This window comes from Copidosoma floridanum, unplaced genomic scaffold (genome assembly GCF_036245765.1).
Source record: "Copidosoma floridanum isolate Cflo_tuat_1 unplaced genomic scaffold, Cflo_Japanese_pri ptg000022l, whole genome shotgun sequence".
Taxonomy (NCBI): Eukaryota; Metazoa; Arthropoda; class Insecta; order Hymenoptera; family Encyrtidae; genus Copidosoma; species Copidosoma floridanum.
In genome coordinates, this window is record NW_028321899.1 from 4367337 (window position 1) to 4394629 (window position 27293).

At 37.6% G+C, this 27293-nt stretch overlaps 1 protein-coding gene across 3 annotated transcripts in view; it reads left to right on the top strand.

The window, feature by feature from the left end:
- The window catches only part of LOC106642958 (protein-lysine N-methyltransferase SMYD4), a 316248-nt gene extending 292014 nt beyond the window's left edge, over nt 1-24234 (top strand). For 2 of the 3 annotated variants that reach the window (XM_089594980.1, XM_089594981.1), the window contains exon 11: nt 24020-24234. In XM_089594980.1, coding sequence (XP_089451106.1) covers nt 24020-24164 — 145 coding nt within the window. In that variant the 3' untranslated portion in view covers nt 24165-24234. The remainder of the gene's footprint in view (nt 1-24019) is intronic. The other variant, XM_089594982.1, reaches the window with a different exon arrangement.
- The last annotated feature ends 3059 nt before the right edge of the window (nt 24235-27293 follow it).

The following is a 27293-nucleotide window of genomic DNA, read 5'->3' on the forward strand; positions in this document are numbered from 1 at the left end:
TGTTTTTTTGTTCGACTTTTTTAACTCTTTGACCGCCTCGGGATCGTGGCGAAATTGTAACCATAAACTATCGTCTATTACGACCTCCGCGTCTGCTAAGCGGTCCACCGCCCCACCTACAACGTTATCAATTTTTCCCGACTGCATTTTGTTTTATTTTGCTTGGTTGTTTTTTTTTGTGTTTTTTTTTGTTTGTTTGGTTGTATTTGTTTGTTATGGGTCTATTTGATAAAACTTATCGCCCAGCAGTAATATTATTTACCGTGTATATACATATTATCTACCTGAACAGTATTGTAAGCAGTACGATCCAAAGCATTTCCGAGTCCGTAAACAAAGAGTCCAATGAAAAATATTGCTACCAGAGGGTGCGTAGTGTGATGTAGTTTCGTGTTTTAGCTCTCCCTTGTCTTATTTCCTGACGGTGCCGGCCTCCTGTATGGCTGCTGTGCGCCCACGCTGGTACTTGACACCTGCTCGTTTCTCACGTTTCTTGCCGCGTGTGTCTTCTTAACACTGTATTTTTTTTCTTTTCTTGTTATTATTCACTGTTTCTTCTTTAAATTCTTTTTTCTTTTTTTTTTTTTTTTTTTTTCATTTCACTTTTCTTTTCACAATAATTCTTTTTATTTCCACTTACACTGCACTTACAACCTCCTGTTACGTGGGAATTGTGGAGTTTGGGGGTATAAGGGGATTGAATACACGTTGAAGAAAGTATATGTCCGTTTATTAGTGTCTCAAAGCGAGAGCAGTCGCGTGCGTGGCGTTAGGTTTGGAGGCTGATCGGAGAGAGAGAGAGTGGGAGAGCTAATAACGCTCGGGCCCGCCGCCGAAAGGTGATCATCATACTCTGTATCCGCTGCTCGTGCGCCGTGAGAGATGAGTCTTTGGCGCGGACTTACAAAGGTTCTAGATACTGTACGTCACAGATGTATTATTTAGAAAACAAACACACAATTTATCATGAATAGAATGTATTATCAGTGAATGCATATAAAAATGGCATATTATAGTTACGAACCACACGATGAGTACAAGAAATCAAGTTCCTATAGTCAGCAGCGCTCGTAGCAGAGTGGATAAGGTACTGGACTCACATGCAGAAGGTCAAGGGTTCAAATCTCTGAAGTGGAAAATGTTTTTTTTTTTTTTTTTTTTAAATTGTAAAAAAAAAAATTCAAAGTCAAATAAAAATTATTATGAGAAAATAGAATTAAAACTTGTTTAAAAATTAATTCCTCGAGAATGTGGGGGGAAAAGTAGGCAAAGGTGTGCAGAAGAGTAACACGGCACGGTTGGTAGATATACATATAAGGTGGGGGGTGGGGAAGTGTGTAGAGAACAGTAGGTAAGGGGGACGGGGTAAGGGGAGAAACTTGAGAGGAAGAGACTTCGAGTAAACTACTTCAGTTTAAAAAAAAAAAATCTGTCGGTTTTAAAAATCCAGCCCCCTGAGTACGCGACATAAAGAACTTCGTTCTAAAAGAATACCATTTCGTCTTCAGTTTAGATAATGCGCAACGTTTAAAATAAAAAAGAATATGTGCAATAAAAATCCCATATTATTAAAAAACTTGATGTACATATTATTTTTATAAATTTTTTTATTGCAGATATTTTGCAGAACAATGCAATGTACGTAATAGAACTATTTACGTATAATAATACAGTATAATTTTATTTTCTTACAAAAGGGAGCAGTATGAAATAATCATTAAAATTAGCGTTATAATTCAATAATCAATAATCAAGTAACAATTTTTTTAATTTTATACATTTATTTATTGTTTAAATAAACTGTGCAACAGTATTACGTACAATTTTATACTTTTGCAAGTGTATAACAATTAAATTTTTTTATCTACCTCAAAAAAGTTAACATAAGAAGTTTTTTTCAAACAATATTTTGTGTTTATAAATTATTATCTCGTTCTATTAAAATACAAATTTTATTACTTTTTTTGCATCTTGATAACGTGATGTATAATTGACCATGCGAAAACAGTGGTTTTCTCTAATACAATTCAATATTATTAAGACTTTGGCCTTCAGATTTATTTATAGTTGTGGAAAACGCCTAGACTACAGTGAATTGTTTTCTGTATAAAATAAAAGGTAATCGTAATAAATCAGAAAATGTTTTATCATTTAAATGAATATGTATATTACGGTTTACAATACGTAACAATATTAAAATATATAATGATTCGATACTTTTTCATACAATCATGTTTCTGTTACTATTTTTTGAAACGGGGAGAATCTGTCTAAAATCTTCTCCAGAAACAATAAGTTTATAACTATAAGTATAATACAAATCACATAATGTTCTTTTGATTATTTTTAAGGCTTTTTTTGAAGCACAAAGCAAGAATAAACTTTCAATCAAATATTATTTAAATCTAATGGCAAACAAAATGTTCTATGACTGGTCATTCTTTTTGGGAGTAACCTCGATGTTATACTAGTCCATGCCATTCATAACACTTTTTTTCGTTAACGTTTTGAATATAAATGTTTTTCCTGAACCTGCTGGGGCATCAATACAAAAAAAATTTTATCTTTATTATCAGATATGATTTCAAAAATCGTGATTCGATCAATGATTTAGCAAACGTTGAACTAAACGTATGAGTATTTTTTTCTAGTACTATTTTCCTTGATATTAATTTTTTTGATGTAAGTAAATTAGTACTTCTACATGATTTTTTTTTTAATTGTAAAATTTGTAACAAGGTAAATCGGGCCTCAAGGCTCATGCTGCTGTCACTAACGCAACGCGTATGACGTCACACCGGCAAAGGTTTACCTTCCCGGAATTGTTTTCTGTTTTGGCTCCCGGGAAAAAGGAGAAAAGGACGACATGACGCGGGACACAGCAACAACAGCGGCGAAGATATACGAGTGAGCGCGCGCACCACTGTTCGGGCCGTGGTGGCGGCTCTCGGGTGTGTGAGAGAGAGAGAGAGAAAAGGCGCCGAGATGTACGCGCTGTGGTTGCAGCAGGACGGGCTGACTTAGTCTCGAGTCGAGAGCTATCGCGCGCGCAGATAGAAGCCGGAGGTTTTGCGATTTGAGAGAGAGAGCGAGAGAGAAGAGAAAGCTGCTATGTCCCCGTCATCAGAGACCATCACCGCTAGGAGGTCCAGGACGAGAGAGAGTGCGACCACAGAACGAGGACAAGAGAGAGAGAGAGAGAGAGAGAGAGAGAGTAAGGCCGCAGCCATCAGTAGCACGGACTCACCAGCAGCTCAAGGCCCAGCAGGACGCTATACGCCCTTGTCACGAGTCACAGAGCCGAGAGGTAGCGTGTTTTCTTTTCCCTCCGTTTGTCGTGCGTCGTGCTAGGGCTCGCAAGCGCAGGTAGGCCTCCTGGACGAGGTCCCGGAGTAGACAGAGGACAGAGAACGATAGAGAGAGAGAGAGAGAGAGAGAGTGCGCGTGAGAGAGAGAGAGAGAGAGGACCAGGTCACGAGAAGTCGCGGGTCCATGCTCGGGAGTGCCACATTTTGGTGTGTTTGCGCGTTTCCACTCCAGGTGTGCAGGATAGGGGGGCATAGTCAAGGAAGAAAGTGAGGGAGAGAGAGAGAGAGAAAGAACCGAGACTAGGAACAAAAGAGGGCAAGGGTAAGGTTACCAGGAGCCAGTGAGGGTACGAGAGAGAGAGAGAGAGTGGAAAGAAAATTTTAATCAGACGAGAAAGACAAGGTAGCGGTAGAAGAGAGTAAGATTGAGCATTTGGCAGGGAAGGAACAGGGGTGAGAGGTTACGTGTGAGGGCGTACGCAAGTGTGCGTGTGCGTGTGCGTGACGTAGCCAGGAGCGCGTTAGGGCAGCGGCCCCTCCTGGTCTCAGGACCCCGAACGTGCGCTCACGGTTCGCGTGGCGAGGCGGAGCCGTTGTAGCGCTGTCGAGGAGTTATTTGTAGAGCAGTATGAAGAGTTGCAATAAACGATTTCCTTAACTTGACGTGATATAATTTCCCATGATTATTTCTCACGGTAGAATAAGAAAAAAATTCCCGTATAAACTCCCCTTTTCAGGGGCAGAATCCAGGAGGACGAGGGACCTGGAGGACGCACGAGACGAGGTGTCCACTTCTTACGTACCTCCCCCCCTTTTTTTTATTTCAGGTACAAAGGCAGTGTGACAAATTTTATACATGTGTAAAAGTGTACAATTTTTATATTTATTTAACTGTGAAATGCAAACTGAAAAAATTAAGTATTTAACTGATGTTCTGAAGTTAGGGGGTCGGCAAGTGGAGCACACAGGGTGGCAAATTCATACTTATATATTTATAATAGTTGTTAGACCAAATTCAGTCATCAACTCCCTTCCCCACCGCCCTCGTTGCTCCACAAGATTTCAAATGTTTCTATGAACCCCCCCCCCCCCCATTAAAGTAAGGGAAACAACTCAAAATTTTCCCTTAAATTGACCCAATAATAAGTATTCTCCGAAAATAAAGGCCCCCCTACCCCCCTCAGGCAGCCCTCACATTTTAAGTGACCCTTCTTCAGCCCTTCCCTCCCCACCAATACTTTTTATGGTAAGTCTTATAATTCAATAATTAATTTTAATTTATGACTACATGATGAAAATACCAAACAATGCAGAGTAAAATTATCATTTAAGTGATCATTTTATTAACATGATACATTTGTGTCAGTTCTAAAAATTTACATTGGTGATAATTATTTTTTTACTGTTGTTCAACATCAAATTAGTATTACAAACATTGACTATATAGAATTTATATATTCGCAAGCTAGCAATTAATTTTAGTATTTTGTAACCAATAGCATGCGTACGATGGTCCTGCGTGACCACCAATCATAGCGCTCCACGTTTAAGTTACTTTGGCTGCTCACGACTGCTCACCTGTGAGCATTTAGTCAGTCCGCACCGATCGCTCGTCCAGTAAACCACAGTGTGTTCACTGTGTACACCAACCAAGTAGACATTTTCTCGAGTAAATTATTTCAAATAGAAAGAGAAAATGTCTTGTGTAATTTACTCGCGCGACTCAAACAACATCATTTTCAGTTTAATTATATTAGTAAAATAAGTGTTCTTCAACTTCGTTTAATATCCTTAAACTAGCGCACGTAAAACGTAATTTTGTTATTTACCACAGTTTTTCAATTTTTTCTCATCAAGTGTTGTAATTTCTGCTGTTAATATACTTTATTATTTTGTTATATATAAAAAGGTGTGTGTTAATCTTTCAATAAACCCAAGCAATTTGGCTCCCACTCTTTTCCCTCGCAACCGGTAAATCAAATCATACAGTCCACAATCATTTGGTTTTCAATCCCAAACATTTGTCCTTCGAGCCGGATCAAAAAGGGTGAGTGGAGAGTTTGCATTGGGCGTATCTTTCTCTCACACACACTCGCATACAACAAAACTTGATACCTGTGGTAAGTTCAGTGCTTTTTTCTCATCGTACACAAACTCGAGTACATACTCGTTGGCTTCGTTGCCTAGCTTATTGCTGCACTTTTCTCGTAATGGCGGGTAATTCCTGGGCACTTCCCAGGCACTTCCTCGGGTACTTCCCGGGCACTTCCTGGGTACTTCCGGGGTACTTGCCGGGCACTTCCTCGGGCACTTGGCGGGTACTTCCCGGGCACTTCCTCGGGTACTTCCCGGGCACTAGGCGGGTACTTCCCGGGTACTTACCTGGGCACTTGGTGGGTACTTCCCGGGCACTTCCTCGGTACTTCCCGAGCACTTGTCGGACACTTCCTCAGGTTCTTCCCAGGTACTTGGTGAGTACTTCCCGGGCACTTACTCGGGCACTTCCTCGGGTACTTACCGGGTACTTCCCGGGTACTTGACGGGTACTTCCCGGGTACTTACCCGGGCACTTAGCGCGTACTTCCCGGGCACTTGGCGGGTACTTCTGGGGCAATTCTTCGGGTACTTCCCAGGCACTTCCTCGGTACTTCCCGGGCACTTGCCGGTCACTTCCTCGGGTTCTTCCTAGGTACTTGGCGGGTACTTCCCGGGCATTTGGCGGGTACTTTCCGGGCACTTCCTCGGGCACTTCCTCGGGTACTTACCGGGTACTTCTCGGGCACTTGCCAGGTACTTCCCGGGTACTTGGTGGGTACTTCCCGGGCACTTGGCGGGTACTTTCCGGGCACTTACCGGGCAATTCCTCGGGTACTTACCGGGTACTTCTCGGGCACTTGCCGGGTACTTCCCGGGTACTTGGCGGGTACTTCCCGGGTACTTGGCGGGTACTTTCCGGGCACTTGGCGGGTACTTTCCGGTTACTTGGTGGGGACTTAGTTAGATTAAATTTATTTTCTGTATGTTGTAGACTATTTTTTATTCTCAATGTGTCAGTTTATATTGATGGTTAAGTTTTAACTTAATAAAGATGTACATCAAACAAACATTTTATTAACGTGACATTTTTTAATTATTATTCAATACACTGTAAAGTTTATGATTTTTTTGAATAGTTGTTCTATAATTTTTGTTGAAATAATTAGATAGTATTTAGAGCATTCTCAAACGTATTTTTTTAAAGTATGTAAATTTGGATGATAAATAGATTTTTTTATGAGCAATATCAACTGCAATATACTTTGATTATTGCAATTTATGAATGGACTCGTTCTACATCGTTTACAGACGACATACCCGGGAACGTAAGCAAGATATACCTAACAACAATATTTTTGACCGATAGGTTGACTATTTTTGCTAAAATACTATCGTGTAGAGTGGAAAAATCCCTACTAATATGGTATTTTACTTTTATTTGAGATAACATTACTTAAGTATAAAAATTTAAAGATGTTTTTGTCATACATGAGAGTGAGAAAGACAGTAAGCGCATGGATAAACAACTGACAACATAAGGAGCAGACAATATTTAACTTAAGGTAAAAATTTTTTAATCCAACCTTTAAGTTACTAGCAGTAGCTGACGCTCTTGCGTGCGCACATGGATATAGTTCTCACTGCTTACCGACTAAGCTCCAATAACAATGTGGCAACGTCGCGAGCTTATGCGGGCACGCTATAGCCTTCCAACCCTATTTAGGGGTAGTTTGGAACGTATTTTCAATTGGCTCCCATTTAAAAGCTATTTGCCCTAAAAAAGTAATTCCAACGGGGTTCGCGTCAGAAAAAATCGCTCTACACGCGGTTCTCGGGAAATGCCACCATTACATATCATGCTGTATATAGTGCTCTCTTGCACACATAAGCACTTGGCTCGCACATAGTTGGCCATTGGTGCCCTCGCTCTTTTAATTTCCTTTGTGTGCCGTACTTATAAACCTTCTTGCTCCACAGAACAACAAGGGTTTTATCGGCAGTCGGCTAACTTTACGGTGTGCTCGCCTGTCACTGCAGAGCATCATAGCACTCGAGAGTGCTTGTCATCATAGCTGCAGACCGCCATTGCTTGCCGATTCAACGTAAACCGTCGTTGTTATTGAGCCACTTCAATGTCTGGATACCCATTGCGTGGGCCTGAATACCTGTGCACATAATCGTCGTCTTCAAGGTCCTGCATACATTCTTTGCACTCAATTAAGCAGGTAGCTGATCGCCTGCGTCGTCTACAGCTGCTCCTTCAACAGGTTTTAAATTGCGATTTCTAGTAAATTTAAATAACCATTAATTACACGATTCAATTTAGCGATAAAAATTAGAAAATTTCAGTTTATTTAAGCACTAGTGCAAGTATTGATTTGCGTTAATTATATAACTATTCAATTTAGAGATTTTCTACTCTTTTATTATAATATTTATTTAAACAATTTGTACTATTAAGAGCTAGCTTGATTTTCACTGCCAGGTGTAGATAACGTTTGGTCACTATGGATGCATATTACTCAACGCAGCTTGGCCTTTATACCAAAATAAAGAATGCTTTTATTGATTTCAAAAAACTTGGCTTAGCCTAAATGACAAAGGGTCAAGCTGTGGCTCGACTACAACAAATCAAAGACGCGTTTGAACAATTTAAAACGATTAATGCTACTATAATGACTTTGGATCCTCTTGATAAACAACATGACTATTTTAAAACTGGCGTGTTTGAGGGTGGTAAAGACCTTTTTTATTTGGCTGTTAGAGACTTTGAGAACTACCTGTTCTCATTATCAACCGATAATCTAGCTTCTATACCTCCCAACTTTGCCCCACCTCAAAATTCTGTGCAAAGTTATGCCTCGTTACCTTCTATTGATTTACCAGTTTTTAATGGTAACCTTGATTGTTGGAAAAATTTTAGAGATGTGTATAGAGCTTTAGTACACAGGAAGCAGGATCTTCCAGGTATTATTAAGTACCAGCACCTACGTACTCACGTTACAGGTGATGCTTCAGATTTAATTAAAACAATTCCTCTTACAGAGGAAAGCTACTCGCAGGCTTGGGAGACCCTGCTTGCCTTCTACGACAACCAGCGTCGATTAGTGTCGTCATATACCAGCAATATTATCAGTGCCCAAACCATGAAAAATTCTTCTTGTACTGAAATAAAGCGCATTTCTAAGGAGATGTTTGGTATCTTTGATTCTTTATCAGCAATGGGAAGACACATGAGCGACAATGACATTTTCATTGCTCTCGTGACTAGCAAATTCGATTTCCACACATATAAAGATTGGCAAAAGCATTTAGGGAGCAGTGGCAATGCGCCTACCCTTGTACAGTTAAGGAAGTTTATAACTGCTCAAATTGTAACTTTAGAGGCTTCCGTTAGGAAAAATTCCAATAATCTTGATCAGAAGATTAAAACTAATAAATCTGCTGCTGTGCATCAGACTGCAGCTCAACCCACTCCTGATAGTAATTCACCAAAATGCTTGTTTTGTAATCAGACTCATCGACTGTATCAATGTGACAATTTTAAATCAAAAACTTGAAAAGAAAAAAAGAGCTTTAGTGATACTAAAAAGATTTGTCTTAATTGTTTTGGGAAACATAGCTCAAATAAGTGTCCTTCAAAATTTAATTGCTCTAAATGTCAACAAAGACACAACACATTGATGCATAGAGATGACTGTGATGCTAACAAGGACACACCTTATAATAGTAAGGACAGTGGAAAGCCTGATCCTAAAGGTAGTTCTTGCTTTAACGTAGGTATTTCTCATGGTGTGAATTTGCCTAAGGCACCCAGGGTGCTTCTTGCTACTGCAGTGGTGTATACAGTTGATTCTAGTGGTTCGAGTATGAAGGTAAGAGCACTAATTGACCAGTGTTCACAATCTTTTCTAATCTCTACGTCTCTTTATACTTTATTAAATTTTAAAAGCCGCAGTTTGAACATCTCGTTGTCAGGTATAGGGGATCGAGTTGTAAACGTAAAAAGGTCGGTTCAATTCAAGATTCAACCCCATTTTAAATCCAGTTTTAGTTTGGAAGTTGAAGTTTTGGTAGTGCCTTGTATTAATTCTCATAAGCTTCCTGTTTGTCAAGAAGTAGTAAATTTTGAACACATAAAGAGTCTAACATTGGCTGATCCGAATTTTTACGGTTTAAAAAAAATAGATTTACTACTTGATGCTTCGGTTCATGCCGCTATAATTAACAATTCTGTTGAACGACGCAAAATTAATCAGCCCATAGCTTCATCTTCTAAACTAGGCTGGTTGTTGTCCGGCCCAGTGACTACATCTTCTTTGAATCTAAAGAACTCAGTGTCTTTGCATATCACAAATGAATCTGGTCTTTTCGATCTTGTTCAAAAGTTTTGGTCGATTGAAGAGCTGATTTCAAAACCCGTGTTAAGTCGTGAAGATGCTGAATGTGAGCGTCATTTCGTTAATACCCACCTTAGGCATCCTGATGGTCGCTATGTAGTCCGTTTACACTTTAAAACCTCGGTAGATGATCTAACAGCTGCGCATGAAGTTTGATATCAAGCAGCTTTGACTATGTTCAAGCAGCTGGAACAACGTTTCCAAAAGAACCCTGACGGTGCTTATAACAAATTCATGTTGGAATACCTAGCCTTAGGACACATGAGGGAAAGCTCTGAGTCTGATCGTGCCGTCTATTTTCTACCACATCATGGTGTTTCTAAAATGAACGAAGAAACTTCAAAGTTAAGAGAGATCTTTAATCGCTCATTTAAAAATCCTGAAGGCCTTTTATTAAACTCTGTTTTGTACTCAGGCCCAAACTTACTGAATAATTTGTATGAAATCATTTTAAAATGTCAATTTTATGAATTTGCTTTCACCACTGATGTGGAAAAAATGTTCAGGCAATACTTGTTAATCCTGATGATTAGTTTTTTCAGGCTATTCTTTGGCGTTCAAAGCAGTCTAACCCTCCAAATATCTTTTTACTCAACACAGTTACTTACGGCCGGGGTATTGGCTGGGGCACTACCGCTAAAGGTGATACGGAAATGCGTTAACAAATTATATCGATAAAATAATTATCAAGGGAGCAGTAGAAAATGTCTAAAGAAGGTTAGAACAAATATTAGGGCATTTCTTAGACCATGCTATTAATCAATTGTAATCCTTTACTTAAGCTTCGAAGTAATAAGTGGAAGGTTTTGATCAAAATTTAATACTTTATCTCAAAAAAATAATTCTGTAGTTTATCATAACTACTTTATTTTTAGTTCAAATTATAAGTTACGTAATTTTGTACTTTAAAGAGTGGTACCTAATTTTTAATTGTATTATGAGATCTGAATGTCAGAAGGTATTAACGGCAACAAATTAAATCTAAAAAATTTCTTAAAAACTCCAAAAAATTACCAAAAATCCTTTGATTGGCCAAATATTTTGTTAAATCTCTATTAGATTGCAACGTCGGTAAATTAAAAATTACCGACAATTCTTCCCGTGCGCATTCCTAAGAAATGTTGTTTTAAAAGTCTTTGAGCAAGGACCTACGTACTTCTAAAAAGAGGTTAATCACCTGCAAGTTACTCGTACCTGCAGTACGATGATGATTCATGTACATGCACGCTGGTCAATGCTGACCAGAAATGAAAAACAAAATATTTTTCGACAACAGTAGATGCAAAAGTTTAACTGGGAACAGTTGAACTGAAATATGAAAGGCAAATATAATTTTAGATAAGGATCAAATAACATAAAGTTAAATATTAGGATAGCTTAGAATTAATACATATAAATAAGCAAAAATATTAGTAAAAACCAGAATCGTCACAAACATCCAGTACACACTACACCACTAGCAAACAACTACATTACATATTAACCATGACAAGCCTCGTTAGTAACATTATTAGCTTTCAAGGGATTACCCGATTTTTACCGTTCAAGTCCGCAAGCTCATGATTTACATAGTAACCCTTTTTGCATCGCATTAATAATTTCATAAACATACTGCAATAGTCTAGTTTGTCTCCTAGTTGATTGCTAACACTTTTTCCCAAACGTAAAGGAAAACGGAAAGTAACCCTTCCCCTTTTCTTGACTTGGAGAGAGAGTCCGTACGCCTGCCTCCAAAAGGGGTAACAGAGTTTCTGATTCCCTAGGGTACCACGAGAGGACTTCCTCTCCAACTAGCAGCAGCAGAAAAACATGTTGACTAAAATTCTACCAAAATTCCGTATTTTTTGTAACATTGTAAACATTAAAACTACCGGTAAAACAAATTATGTTAACTCGCAACAGGCAAAGCACTATTATTCTAACAACTGCTATTCTTATTGTTATCATTACAATTATTATTATAACTATAACTATTATTATTATTATTATTACTATTATTATTATTATTATTATTATTATTATTATTATTATCATTATTACTATAATTATTGTAGCTACCCCTACTAATTTTACAATTATGAGTTATTGCTGCATCGGCCACTGTTTTGGCGTTTAAATAGTAGTATTAATTGATAAATCGTACACACCATTCGTTTATTCACCCGAGCATTAATTGAATTGTTAAGCGATTTTCACCGCTCTTTTTGCAACGAGTTAAGTTAAACAAACGACCTGTGTTTAGCATTAGTAAATATAAATAATATCCTGTTTTAATGTTAATGTTCAGTCATATTGAAATCTTATGAAATTTGAATGTAAGAGAGAAAGGAAGGGCTAGAGTAAGTTAATCACCTTTTCGTCCCTTGAGGCATGTAAGAGAGCAAGCTGGATGTGGGAAGTACCAATTTTTAAGTGGCTGAACTGGAGCAGTTCTAGCCAATAAGACTTTTGGCTATTGTATTTTCTTCAAGATTTTCCTTCGGTAAGTTTTCCTGCGTCCTCCTCGAACCAGCATGTCACCGAGATCCGCTACTCCTTATAAAGAGGCCCAGAGACTCTCTTAACTACTACCTCTCGAACGATAGACTGAGTGGTAAAAGCCTGCCTCTGCTACCTCCCAGTCTACCACAGGGTAAGGACACAGTTAAATTTTGTTTTTCACCCTCGAACGGTCGACTGTATAGTTAAAGTCCGCCTCTACTATCACTCAGTGCTCCATGAGCGCGTAACATAAAAATACCTTACTCACCTTGGCTCGTACTGGTTTGCCGTGTACTTAACTTATATTTAAATAAAAGTAAATGTAAAAATTATAATTAAAAATTTTTAGTATTCCCTCTTTTCCCGTTTTAAATCTTTTTCGGTCAGGTCCATAACTAAGTTGTTTACGCGCTCACCAATATCCGCCACAGTGTTGGTACCCGAGGATCCACAAAATATGTTAAGGTTGTTTACGCGCTCACCAATATCCGCCACGGTGTTGGTACCCGAGGATCCTCGAAAATTATTAAGGTTGTTTACGCGCTCACCAATATCCGCCACGGTGTTGGTACCCGAGGATCCTCGAAAATTATTAAGGTTGTTTACGCGCTCACCAATATCCACCACGGTATTGGTACCCGAGGATCCTCGAAAATTATTAAGGTTGTTTACGCGCTCACCAATATCCGCCACGGTGTTGGTACCCGAGGATCCTCGAAAATTATCAAGGTTGTTTACGCACGCTCCAATATCCGCCACGGTATTGGTACCAGAGGATCCTCGAAAATTATTAAGGTTGTTTACGCGCTCACCAATATCCACCACGGTGTTGGTACCCAAGGATTCTCGAAAATTATTAAGGTTGTTTACGTGCGCACCAATTTCCGCCACGGTGTTAATACCCGAGGATCCTCGAAAATTATTAAGGTTGTTTACGCGCTCACCAATATCCGCCACGGTGTTGGTACCCGAGGATCCTCGAAAATTATCAAGGTTGTTTACGCGCGCACCAATATCCGCCACGGTATTGGTACCAGAGGATCCTCGAAAATTATTAAGGTTGTTTACGCGCTCACCAATATCCGCCACGGTGTTGGTACCCGAGGATCCTCGAAAATTATTAAGGTTGTTTACGCGCTCACCAATATCCACCACGGTATTGGTACCCGAGGATCCTCGAAAATTATTAAGGTTGTTTACGCGCTCACCAATATCCGCCACGGTGTTGGTACCCGAGGATCCTCGAAAATTATCAAGGTTGTTTACGCGCGCACCAATATCCGCCACGGTATTGGTACCAGAGGATCCTCGAAAATTATTAAGGTTGCTTACGCGCTCACCAATATCCACCACGGTATTGGTACCCAAGGATTCTCGAAAATTATTAAGGTTGTTTACGTGCGCACCAATATCCACCACGGTAGTGGTACCCGTGGATCCTCGAAAATTATTAAGGTTGTTAACGTGCGCACCAATATCCGCCACGGTATTGGTACCCGTGGATCCTTGAAAATTGTTAAGTTGTTTTACGTGCACACCAGTATCCGCCACGGTAGTGGTACCATCGGAGCAAGAACTAATGTTATTAAGGCGGAAATCAGTACTCGCGACGGTATTAGTACATCCGAGTCAGGTTGCAAGTCAAATTACCGTTTACCATCACGTAACCTCTAGAAACAAAACTTTTTCTCGTAACAGTGCCGGTATCATCTAGATCGAGAACGAGATAACTTTAGGCGCACCACGAGCAAGTTAAGTGCATCAGGATACTTGTTACATAATAGTGGCTTTAAATTGTCTTTAAACTGTCGTAGGCCCTTTGCATATATCGTGTCGTTAGTTAGAACTACCCGTTTAGCTCCGTGTTCCATTTACGTGCCCAGCGTGTGTCCCGAGTTATTAAGCGAAAACTGAAAGTTGAATAGTACGTCGCACTGACTTAACAAGATATTGGAGAAGGAAAAATTAAACTATTGCAAGTGCTTAATAAATGGAAAACAACTGATGTTTGTTTCTATATTATTGGCAAAGATATTAACTTTTTAGTACATAACGTTATACTTACTTCTTAAATGAAAAAGTTCTAAATCATGTAAAAAAAGGAATGAGAATGTAGTGTAGCATAGAGTATGCTACTCACAAAAGTGACGATAAATCTCATAGTGATATTTATATAAACTTCCAATTGAATTTCTAAAAAATATTAATGAAGGTTTATCTCCGCAAAAACTTCATTCATAAATTTGAGCAATTGTAATGTTAATATTAAATAATCCAATCAATAAACTTATAAACAATAAAAGATAAAACCAACCAGAGTGCCATAGCACTACCTTAAAGGTGGTGTAAAAATGTATTAACAAATGCCATGGATAAAATGATTTATAAGGAAGTGGTGGAAATTGTCTGAAGAGAGCTATGACAAATATTAGAGCGTTGCTCAGACAATGTGTTTAGCAATTATGAAGAGGTTGACATCATTTTTTTATAAAGTGTAGGAAAACATAGAAGGAGGGGTCGAAAAAGTAGTTTAAATAAAAATGACATAATAACCCACATACTTTTCCTTGTTTAGTGATCCAGCTAAAGGGTGCCTGGAGGTAGTTTTTCAAAATGGCGAGAGAAGCTTATTGATTTATCCGGTTACAAGGTAATATAGTAGTGAGGGATGGATGGAGGGATTGGACGGGGGATGTACAAAAATTTTACTCAATAAAAATAAAGTAAAAACCAATAGAATTTCCAGAGGGGGTGTAGCGGGGTCTGTGGAGCACTGTTTTAAATCGAGCGGGAAGCTGAGGAGTGTTGGAGAGTGGTGGTTCAACAGAAATTCAACCCAATAAAAATATGGTTCAAATTAATAGAATTTTATACCTTTTAGATGGTGGCTGAAGGGGGGCTGGGTGGGTTCTAAGCGTGAGTAAAGGGGGTGAGGTGGGGGGTTGTGCGGAACGATACTTCAAAATCACTGTATCATATAGGAAGATATATTTATTTATTCATTTATTTTTAAAGTGCTGTTTTGCACCATCACTCATATGAGATAGTTTTTTTGCACTAAATTTTTTTTAAGATACAGCTTTGTTTTGCATTGTGTAAACTGCTACTTTATCATGCTGTATACTTTTAGAAAGACAAGCCAAGCTCTAATGTTTAATTTCGTTACCCTTTATTAGGTACTACACTACTGGGAAAATCGTAAACGGTGTGTTGTTGAAATGAAAAGCATGTGATGCGTCTTGTACGATAAATTTATAGTTTTCTGAGAAATCAAGTATTATGAGTATTGACCCTTTCTTAGATTTTTTCTCTGTCTTTAAAGAATAGAAATTGCTGTTCTGCTATAAAATAATGTGATCTTTAAATTGACAGTCTGTCACAAAATTTTTTTACAAATTCTTCGGATGAGGATACGAATGTTTGTAAGGTAGACTTGTCAGTGCAAACCTATAGGCTATATTGTACGTGAGTTATTTGCCTATCTTGGAGAACTTTATACAAATACCGAAAAGCGAAAGCATGTGTATGAGAACAATTTATGCATTCTTCTAGAAAGCACTATGTATTTGGTTTCAAACACGTAATGAGTTGCAAACGTATAGTTCAGTATTGTAACTTCAGAGAGACTAGTTATTTTCGTCATATTAATCGTATCAAGCATTAGCTTCGCGTTCTTATGAAGAGTGCAAAATAATACATAATGAGTACCTTGAGCTCCTACAAGTATGCACTCTTTAGATAGTAACTGAACAAATTCACTGAATCTTACGTAATTATTAGGTTTATTTTCTGTGTATAAAGTATGAAACTCTGTTAAATTTATCAGCATCAGCCGTTTTCGCAATAATTTTTGACCTTCGTCATATTTTGCAGATACAACATCCTTTTTACCTGGCACAATACTAATATTCAAATTTTTTCTATAAAATTTTTGTACTGCACTAGCTTTTTTTAACAGGTTACAGTGACAGTATGCTGGCCTAGTCACCGGGCCACTGTCTCACCACGTATGTGTGAGGGTGTATTCCCACACCTATTTCACCAATTACCTAACTGAAGAAGCAGACTTTTCTTGTTTCTAGTTTGCTCCATACGACTGGTAATAAGATTTTCATGTCAGCAGTGTATTTCCATCAGAAGTTTATAAAATAATATTCTGCTTCAGTTTGCACACACATTGTGGGGGGCTCAGTCTTTATTTTGATTTCACATCTTTGTTTTAAAATAATACTTGCAAGAAATTTTAACAGAGTCTGTAATATTTTTTGATATTTGGGGGTGTAAAATGACCATATATGTGATAAAAGCTGTCTGGCTTCTTTCAATTATCAGGAAATCATCTTGTAGCTTTCAACTTCGTAGAGGCCAAAGAACCCACCTCTAGGAAGTTGCAGTCATATGATAACGACGCCTACGGGTCAGCTTTTTCACCCTGATCAATCGCTGATACTGCGGATCCGAGCACCTGAATCGTCATTTTTTAATGTGTGTTTGCCACGACAGCGTGAACACCGGTATTCAGGGTTCCTATGGGATAACGGATCAGCTCCGTTGCCCTCCGTCAACCACTTGGATTTGCCCTGGGTTATAAATACACGTCAAAAGTTGTATTACACTCTTTATCCTATTAAGTTATAATGTTTTTAGAAGTAATAATGTTAATGGATACAAAAGTTAATGTTGTTTTTCGGCCGTCATTTCGAGGTGATAAGGAAAACTTATGTAGTTGAGTTTAACGGACATCAGATTTAGATTTAGATATTCAGATCCCAAAAAGGTACAGTATGTGTTATCTGGATTTCAAAAGAATTTTAGAAATATTTTTTAGAGGATATAATAGACGATGTTTTTGACTGTTATTTTGGGGTTATAAGAAAAACCTGTCGTGTTGGGGTGAAACAGACATTAGATTGAGATTCAGTGACCCACAAAACATATAGCACGTGTTGCCTGATTTTAGGAAGCATTTTTTGTGGAGCTGTGTAGAAGTTTAAAATACTTTTTCCTGTTCAATCCATTTTATGAAGCTTATTCAAATCAGTATTTACTATTTCAAAGAAATTCCTTAGCCATTTTTCCTTATGTAATCGTTAATGGTAAATCATGTATTTTGTGTTCTGTACATACCACGCATTCCATATAATCAGTTTTAATTTCTTTTGGTATTTCTTCAGCCAACTTATATTTGCATAACATATTCAAATCTTTAAAATTAACATGTACCAATCTAGGATACCATCTTTTAAAAGTGATTTATCCTCTTTACAAGCTGTTGCTTCAATTGCACTCTCACTATTAAAAATCTTAGTTATATTGTTCTGAGCAACTATTTTATTTTTATTTGTTACCTTATCAAAACTAATTGGATTTGCTACGTATTATTGAAAGAAAAAACATTGGACATATTGACTCTCACGTATTAATAAAAAGACTTCATAATAATTTAAAACTCGTCCAACTATTATTGCTTTTTAATTTTCTATCATGACTTACATTTACATATGAAGGTTACTTTTAAACTTTGTGGACTACGTGCATTTAAATTTTGAATTTCTTATTTTATTGCACACTTGTGACAACTATATTTTCATGGTTTTAACTGTATGGTATTTTATATACATATTCCTTGTTTGTTTGTGAAAAGTATAAAAGTTGAGAAGAATTTGATGCGGTCGAAATTTTTTTCCATCGAAAAAAATGGAACAAAGAGTTTGCACTCAATTTTTTGTAAAAAATAGTCTGAAGTATCTAAATGTTGACAGTGGTTTATGATGAGGCTACTCTAAGTAAAAAAAATGTTTTTAAGTGGTACAAGCTATTTTAAAAAAATCTAAGAAGACGTCGATGACAAATCTCACCCTGGATGCCTTTAGCACGTTGCCAACAGATTAAAATATTAAAAAAGTGAAGAAAAAATTATTGTGAAATCGTTGAATCATTACTACAGAAGTAGCTGATCATCTTGTTATTTTTTTCAGTTCATGCCAAATAATTTTAATAGATGTTTTGAGCGTGACATGCATGTTGACGAACTTTGTCCGACCAGTGTTTAACTATCTGCTCACACATTGTTATTTGTTCATGAATTTTTGAAAAAAAACACTGTCGTGATATTCCAGCCTCTATATTTGCTATCGTAGCGCCGTGTGACTTACTCCCATTTCTTAAACTATAGAGACCCATGAAAAGACATTGGTTTTCGTAGATTGAGGAAATAAAAACTGTATCGCTAATACAACTCAAGGCCTTACCGTAAAATCGTCATCAAAAGTGCTTCGAGAATTGAAAGCAGTGTTAGTACAAGTGTATTCTATTAGAGGTAAACTTCTTTATTCAATATAATTGTAGTCGGTAAGACTGTTGTCTTAACACTAACTGTTGACCTTACATTTTACTATGCATCATAGTAAATTAGACAATCTTGACTGTGAAAGCAACAAACAAACTATCGCCTTGTTGACACGCCTTATCTTTGCCTCTGTATAATCTGTAGCCTATGCCTTTGTCTGTTGTTTTTGATGCCCCTTACTGCGTCTTTTTTTCACTCAAAACTGTTAGCGTCTATTCCTGTGTGCATGACCATCATACTCAGCATTGTTTCCATTGAGGTAATGTCTCTTAAAATCTCCAATTTTACCATACCCATAACAAGCTTTTTATTACTGATTATGATGGCCTTTATATTCTGATACAAAATAATAGATACAAAAAATAAAAAATAAACACTGCAAGTTTCAGAAGGTACATAACATAATAGCTACCAGTCCACGTCGTGCTTCGTAGCGACCACGGACCGAATAGAGTGATGCAAGAGTGAGAAGCAGCTTACGAGCTTCGTTACCTAGATAATCGCCATATGTTGTGCGTGTGAGGCTTGATAGTCACGCCTACAAACACCACTAAGTGTATATCAAATTACCAATACAATTATATGATTTGGGCAGGGTTTCCTAAGCAAAATTCAACATCTGTTTTTCAGCTACTGTAGCACTTGCTGCTTTTAAACTTTTTACTGCTTCTTTGAAGTCATTGATAACAACTGACTATACTAAGTAACATTTGAACCTTATTTTTTCGATTTATATTGACACATAATCTAGATACCTGTAGATTTTTTCTAATACATTCTATCAAATTTTTTGCTTACCATGTGTGTCGTTTTTAGAGCACTTAAAAACTTTAACTACTTATTTATAATTTTACGATACTCATAATTCAGAACTTTCGAATCTATTTCAGCTCCATCATCGTCTTTGTCCATTGCACTTTTTTTTTCTCTCCCTCTCCCTTTTGTTTTAACCATTTTACACTTCATTAGTTCTACTATACTATATTTAGTTCTACTTCACTTACTTCCACAAATATTTTTATTCTTTGTATCTCTTTTCGTCCATGCCTTGACCTTTAAACACAGCTATTGAAATTTCTGCGATCTTGAAATGATTTGTTTCCTCTCTTGATTGGTGAAAACCGTTTGATTTTTCTTTCTCTTCACGGGTGCTTTTGTAACACTGGTATATAGACATCATCATGATTTTTTGGGATAGTCTTTTAACTTTTTAATTTTACTCTTTTACTCATGGTGGTCATTGTTTTTTACGTACACATTGTTTCATTTATACTTGTTTTGCAAATAAACGTGAAAGACAGGAAAGAAAAAGCACTCTGCTAACTATCACTTGAGAATTTCAAAGTTTTCGTGTATCAGAAGAAAAAAAACACTTGGTAATAAACTAAATTTTAATAGTTAAATAAATAATAAATGCAATCAGAAGACGCAGTTAAGCTGGCTGTTCTCTCTCATGTCTGATTACATGCCCCAATGGGCGTAAAAGATCTCCCTGTCTCTCGCTTGCTCTCTCTGTTTGAGCCTCCTAGCATTAATTGTTCGAACAAGTTACTTGCTTGCAGCTTCCTAGAGATAGTACTGCTTGTCTACCGCTCACTTACAAGAATACACACTATGCTTATATACACCTACAAACTAGTATGAATGTTCGATGTACTAGATCGTAATTTTGATTTTTATTATTACTTATTTAACTCCGATAATAATACTTACTACAAAATTGGCACTACACTTTCAACTCGTAACGGAGACATGTAGAAATAAAATTCTGCAATTGTGCAAGTAGCATGTTGAATTGTTTAGTCAAGATTTCTATTTGGCCATCTTTTTATATAAGCTTATGATGTCAAAAAAGTATCAGCTTGACCGATAGCTAAACTTATAAGTGTGGTGGTCAGTGATCCTACCAACAGCCTGTTTCTAAGGCGCTTATGTAATACGTGAGATACATATGATTCATCAATCAATATTATTTAAAAGCATGTAGGAGTGGAAAAACAACAGATCATTTACTGCTTTTCTGATTGTGGTGCTCATTGCAATGCTACTCATGTGTATTTAAAAAGTGCATAAAAACAAGTTGTGACATCTTCATCTGTCTTTAGTTTCACTAATCACTACAACAATGACGCCAAGCATAAATCACGGGGATGCAAACACGAAAATCCTAAAAGTCGTTCCCTCCTCAAACACCTGCGTAACCTCATTATCAACATTGAGGCTCCGAGTGAACCAACTCACTATCCTAGCTCACCAGACCAAGACCCATACATTTTAGACATATTCCTGACAAAAATCTTGACCATATCTACGGAACCACAAACTTCCCCAGTTCTCCCTTGTAACCATAACCCAGTCTATTTAGAAATCCCTAGATCCTTTCTCATAATACCCGTTACCACCAGCCGCATAGACAAGGTCCACCTCGCGTACAACCTCAAATTCTCCCCATTTAAATGTCATCCCATTAGATCCCAAACGGAACTTGACATAGCAGTTGACAAATTCACAGACGAACTCAACAAGTGAACACAAGACACTACCACAACAACTACAGCTCCCCAACACACACTTAAACTCCCCCGCGACCTCTTGCGTCTTATTAAGGAGAAGAAAAGAGTCCAGAAACTCTGGCAAAAACCGAGAACCCCTGAACTAAAAGTTAACCTTAAATCTCTTAAAATCCCAAGTTTTCGAATTCTGAAACAAGGAATTTAACAAATTCATAGCCGAGGCAGAGTCCCACCCAAGAAATGCTTGGAAGCTCGTCAAAAAACTCCGTAACAAACGGCCTTCCTCCCCCCCCCCTTCAACAAGGGAACAAACTCTACTCGCTAGATTCGGACAAAGCAGAGATCTTTGCAGATTCACTGCAAAATCAATGCTCCCCCAACCTTAGCGCTGAAGAACTAGCGCAGGAATGCTAGAATGCGAGACATGCGAGAATCAACCACACGGTGCAGCAACAGGTCCTTGACAATCCAGATTTCGAACACTGCACACCCTTCGAAATCAGAGGCATCATCCGCTCCCTAAAAACTCGGAAAGCACCTGGCAGTGATGGTATTTTCAATAACGTCCTGAAAATCTTTCCAAAAAAATTTATCATGGCGATTTGCAACATCACCAACGCCGTGATGCGCCTTCGTTATTTTCCATTTGCGTGGAAGGTGGCTTCGGTCATCTGCCTCTCGAAGCCTGAAAAACCCCTCAGCTACCCCTCGAGCCATAGACCAATTAGCTTACTCTCTTCGCACAGTAAAATCACCGAAAGCGTCATTTTTACCTGCCTACACAAGCAATCCACGGAAAATAAAATCCTCCCAGATGTGCAGTACGGTTTTCGAGCCAGACATTCGGCCGTACACCAGCTTCTGAGAGTCACAGAAGACCTCTCCGATAGAATCATCCACAAAAATCTCACCGTGATAGCTTTCCTACATGTACAGCAGGCCTTCGACAGAGTTTGGCACGAGGGCCTCCTGTACAAGCTTATTTAGTTAGACTTTCCACACTACCTTATCGGTACCGTCAAATCCTACCTCTCGGACAGATTCATCCGCGTGAAAGTAGGCGACTCCCTCTTTGACCCCCGCCTAATTACCTCTGGTTTACCCCAAGGCTCCAAACTCTCACTGACTGTTTTCAACATATTTTTTCATGACCTGCCCCAGCGCGAAAATATCAACACATACGTCTATGCAGACGACGTCGCAGTCAGCTGCACGTCAAAACAACACTTTTGGTGCACCACCTTTCTAAACGAGCATACTGTCGTTCTCCATAACTGGTATAGTCTTTGGAAACTGATCATAATTGAGGCAAAGACTATAGCCATGCTCGTCTCTTGGAAAAATCCAAGGAAGAAATTGCAGAAGATGAAGGTCAACGGAGTAGAAATTGACTGGAGCTACTCCGCTACGTACCTCGGCGTTACGCTAGACCGTCGACTCACGTGCGTTTGGCACATCAACAGCACTTGTGGTAAGGGCAACTAAAGCCCTTATTCAACAACAAAGCAGTCTCCTAGAATACCAAGCTGCGCACCTTCAACGCCATTATCAAAAGCATCAGCACCTACGCGAAACCAACGTGGGGTGCTGCAAAGGGAAACCGACTACAGGGCATCCAAGGCCCTTTCATGAAGATACTGAGATCGGTCCTGGGTATTTTGTGGTACATCAGGAATACTTAGATTATCAAGGAGTTCAACATCGTCCCCCCAATACAAGCAGCCCCCGTCCTTGCGTCTATAATCCACGCCTCCATTACGGATTACCCAAATCCCTCCATCGCCACACTCGCAAACCTCCAATCCGGTCCCTTTGACCTTATACGACGTCCACGCGCTCTCGCACAGAATCCTGAGGACCCCCAAAATACTCTAGGTTTTCAATCCCCCCTGCTTCCATCGGACGCATCTCCATAATCTTGCCGAAGTAAACGCAACTTCAATCCGTACGCTCCCTTCAGGAGCACCCTTCTATCCGCCGTATCCTTTACGGCTTCAACCCTATACAACACTTACACTAATCATAAGTACGTCCCCAAATACACAGAACCCAGCAGACTCACACATCTACATGCACACATACATTAACACCAAATTTAAGCTTCTCTAACTCTATTCCGGTGCAAGCCAAGATTCGAGCTTCGCCCAGATGCGTAAGTGCCCCTCCTCTCATCCCTTTGAAAGCGAGCTGACCTCTGAAATTCTCCGTTATTTTCCTTCTTCTTTCTCATCTTATGCCCTTTTGTCTTCTAGGGGAGTGGTCCTCACAGACCTGTCCCATGCGGGGAGGTTAGTTTTTAGTCAGTAGGCACACGGGGTGAATCCGACACTACCACTGGATTAGCTGGGGTGTCTATGAAGATTTTCTCTTCCCCGCTCCATTAAACAAAAAAAAAAAAAAAAAAAAATACAACAATGGGTAGTCACAAACTAAATTTTATTTTCGATTTGTCACATTTTCTGTATACTTCCGTAGTAAGTTGGCTAAGTACGAGGGTCAATGAAAGTGTCAAACATTCTTTATGCAGAAATTAGGATTTTTATCGACATATACTATGCACTGTTTGGTTTAAAGCTTATAGCTATTTTATTTGTTAACAATATTAGATATGATAGTTGCACAAATCATCATTAGGGAAGAGTTACAATAATAGTAGTGGTAATAGTAAAAAGAATAATAGTTTAGAAATCTAAAACTTGTTTTGCAATATTATTTCAGGATAAATACGATACTTAGTTAAATCTTCTATTCTTATTACAACTTTTTTTCATAACCATTGTTATGACAAACTATACCTAATACTACAGTTTTTACTATTTTTATTGGCAATAATTATAGTTACTATGATATTTATCATCACTACTTTAAGTAAAATAATATTTATAAATATTCTTATATAAGGTATAAAATAAATTTGTATTTCTGATACAGGAAAGTTATAAAGAAAACCAGGCAGTTTTTAAACCAAGCAACAGAAATTTTAGAACTTAATTATGGTCCTTGGAATGAAGTATATATTGAAATAAATGAGAAACAAAGAGATTTGGTACTATTACTTGCAAGTCTAAATTTATAAGATCTTGTTGTATCGCGTTAAACAATTGTAAATGACAAAAAATATTTGAAACTTTTTCTTTATTAAATATAGTAACAGTAACCTCTTTTATATTGTTTGTTTTAAATTTATTGATGTACCTCAAAAATTTTGGTATTCTTTAAATTAAAAATTATTTTTTTCAGTGCCAAAGCATCGTGCGTCAGAAGGTAAGAACTTTATTATAATTTTGAATAGTATTATTATTTTAGGTATTTTTATAGATTCAATGTTTCATATTTCATAAAATTAATGTTTTTTTTGTATTGTGTTAAGGTGCATGTTGAAAGGTTATCTTTTTATTTAACGAGTTAATGTGTTTGATGACAAAGAATCAGAGCAGACCACAGGTTAAAATAAAACATAAGTTTAAAGTAATTTATTATGAAGTATAGAAATACATTGCTGCTATATACAAAGTACAAACTTGATATAACTTGTACGTATACGCTTTAACAACTTGTGAATCGAACAGAAAAAAAAACTTCACACGCTTATCCAATGTTTATAATATCTTTAGGAATTGTTTCAATCAGTTCCAGAATCCTCTATATGCATTTGGAGGAGGGCTACGACAGGGTTGTTGGGTGCTTCAGTCGCTCAGTTAACGTTATTTTGGTATTTTAATTCCAGGACTCTTTTCGGCTTTCAGTATATCACAGGCCTTTTTGCCCTAATCGTACGGTGTACGAGTCTTTCGTGCGGGACCCTTGCAAAGTTCCTCTCAGATGACTTGGTCATCCATCCTACTGGGGACTATTTACAGGGCACAGCGATTATCTTTAACACACCCCAGCTATTATCTACTTATAAAGGAAGTATCTTTTTCCAACAAACCATCTAACAAGCTGTACCGACCTTTTGATAACTAACAGTGACTTTACCCGATGAGCTGGCCAGGTGTTGGCTTTTCCTTTGAAAATTAAGTCTGTGGGATCCAGACATCACTAGAAAAAATCGAGTATTTACCTTAACAATCAGATAAGTAGTTTTTTGACATCCTGGGTTCTCATCCCGTCGAAAAAGACGGAGAAAAAAATCTCGATAATTTTCGACGGCACTCGAACCCACAACTCCTCAAGTATCTCTGGCTAGGAGGCAAGCACACTAACCACTAAAACATCAAAACTCAAAAAATTTTAGTGCTGTTTACTTTTTTAAATTTGCGTAATACTGCCACGCGCTGACAAAAATATAAATGGCATGCCTTATTTGAGAAACGTTAAATGTAAAGTTCAACTAGGTACTCAAATATTATTTTGTGATAAATGCGTATACAACCTTATAGCATACATTTTATACTTTAATTATTGATAATTTATAATTTTCTCTTCTAGGATATTGTCATTTACAGTTACAATGTTATGCTTAAAAGTAAACTTTATAACTTTTAAGAAACTTGAAATTCGACAGTCTCTTACTTAATTTTTATAATATCAATGGTAAAAGAATGGCTGCGTTCACAGTGGTAGATTTAGTATAAAACTAGTGTCAGGGCTGAGCGTCTAACTTGAGCCATGTAGTAAATATAATTGGCATCGGGTCAAATATTATATTTACGACGTTTCATAAAAAGCAAAATCTTAAATTTGGTGATTTAAGGTGGCTCATCACGATGGTGCCGTATCAAGCAGGGGCACCGGGGGGGCTTTTCTATAAATTATAAATTTACTGAATATAAACCAATAAAAAGACAGTAAGTGGTTTGTGCCATGTCTTATTCATGATTTATGAGCAAAAAATGCGAAAAAATTCCGTAATTGAAAAAAGTTACTATTGATAGGGTATCGAAAAAGCTGCGTACGTCCCTATCCAAGCAGACGAACTCGCGCGTGTGCCTCAGCTCCAGCACCTGTCAACTTTCTTATACTTGTTTTGTGTGTATTTTTTTACCAGTAAATATTAAATTAATCCTTGTAAAAAATGAATGCTAATTACAATATCAGGCGAACGAGAGGAAAAATTTTTTACAAACAGAAAACACAGAATCACTTCATAACGCTGTGGAAGATGTGCGAGTTCCCAGAAATTTGTTAGTTAAATTAGGAATAAGTGATGATATTATAAGGGAAAAGTCTCAAAGTATTTCTTATATTTTGAAACAGAAAAACGAAGAAGCAGCTGTTTCTTTGAATAAAGCGTCTTTACTAGAGTACAAAAATAATATTTCGAATGGGATGATGCTTAAAATGGCTAAGGCGCAAGTAAATAAATATATTTTAAATGAAGTATTTACAAAAAGTGGAGAAAAAGGACTAAGGCTTTTTCTAAGCGAGAATGTTGAAGAAAAGCCACGGGTGACTACTAACACAAAAGTATTAGACAAAATAAGCCAAATATTTGTTTGTAATGAAAAGTAAAGGATATTTTATTTGATTGGAATTTATATTATTTATGGCGTTATTGCTATGTTGTCATCAAATGAACAATTAATATAAAAGTTTTATATTCAACTATTTTTTATTCAACCTATTTATTTAAATTATTGTTATTTAATATTTTTACACAAAGTTTTTGCAATAATATGCGTTCAAAACCGAGCATGACATTCCAGTTTTAGATGTAAACAATATTTTTACAATTTTTTTGCCCACATTCTTATATATGACATTTGAATCTCCCGGGCTAGCGCCAAGAATCAAAATTGAGGTTATCCTGCGGTTAGAACTTTCAAGACTTTATATCTTTTTGTTTTTACCGGTAATCTTGGACTTTCGCGATTTTGTTAGAAAGAGGATTATTTAAACTACTTGCTCTCAGTTTCTGGAGACTGTGGCCCGACTTTTAGCCTACGAAATCTAACACTTTCGGTGAAAAAATCAGACTGCTCCATAAGACCAATGCTAAAATTTCAAACTTTCAATATGATTATTTTTCGATTTTGGCCGGCAACATGCCCTAAAATTTTAACTGTACATCCGTTTAGTCATATTTTAACATAAATTTCAATTTGGGTGCAATGGCTCGACTTTCAAAAATGTGATGAGCCACCTTAACGTCACATGTCCCATCGTTGCTGTGAAAAGGGTGTGTAGACGTGCAAAAAATACTTCGACACTGGCAAAAGGATTCGACTGGGGCCATTCGGGTGTAATATTAAATGTTTGTTCA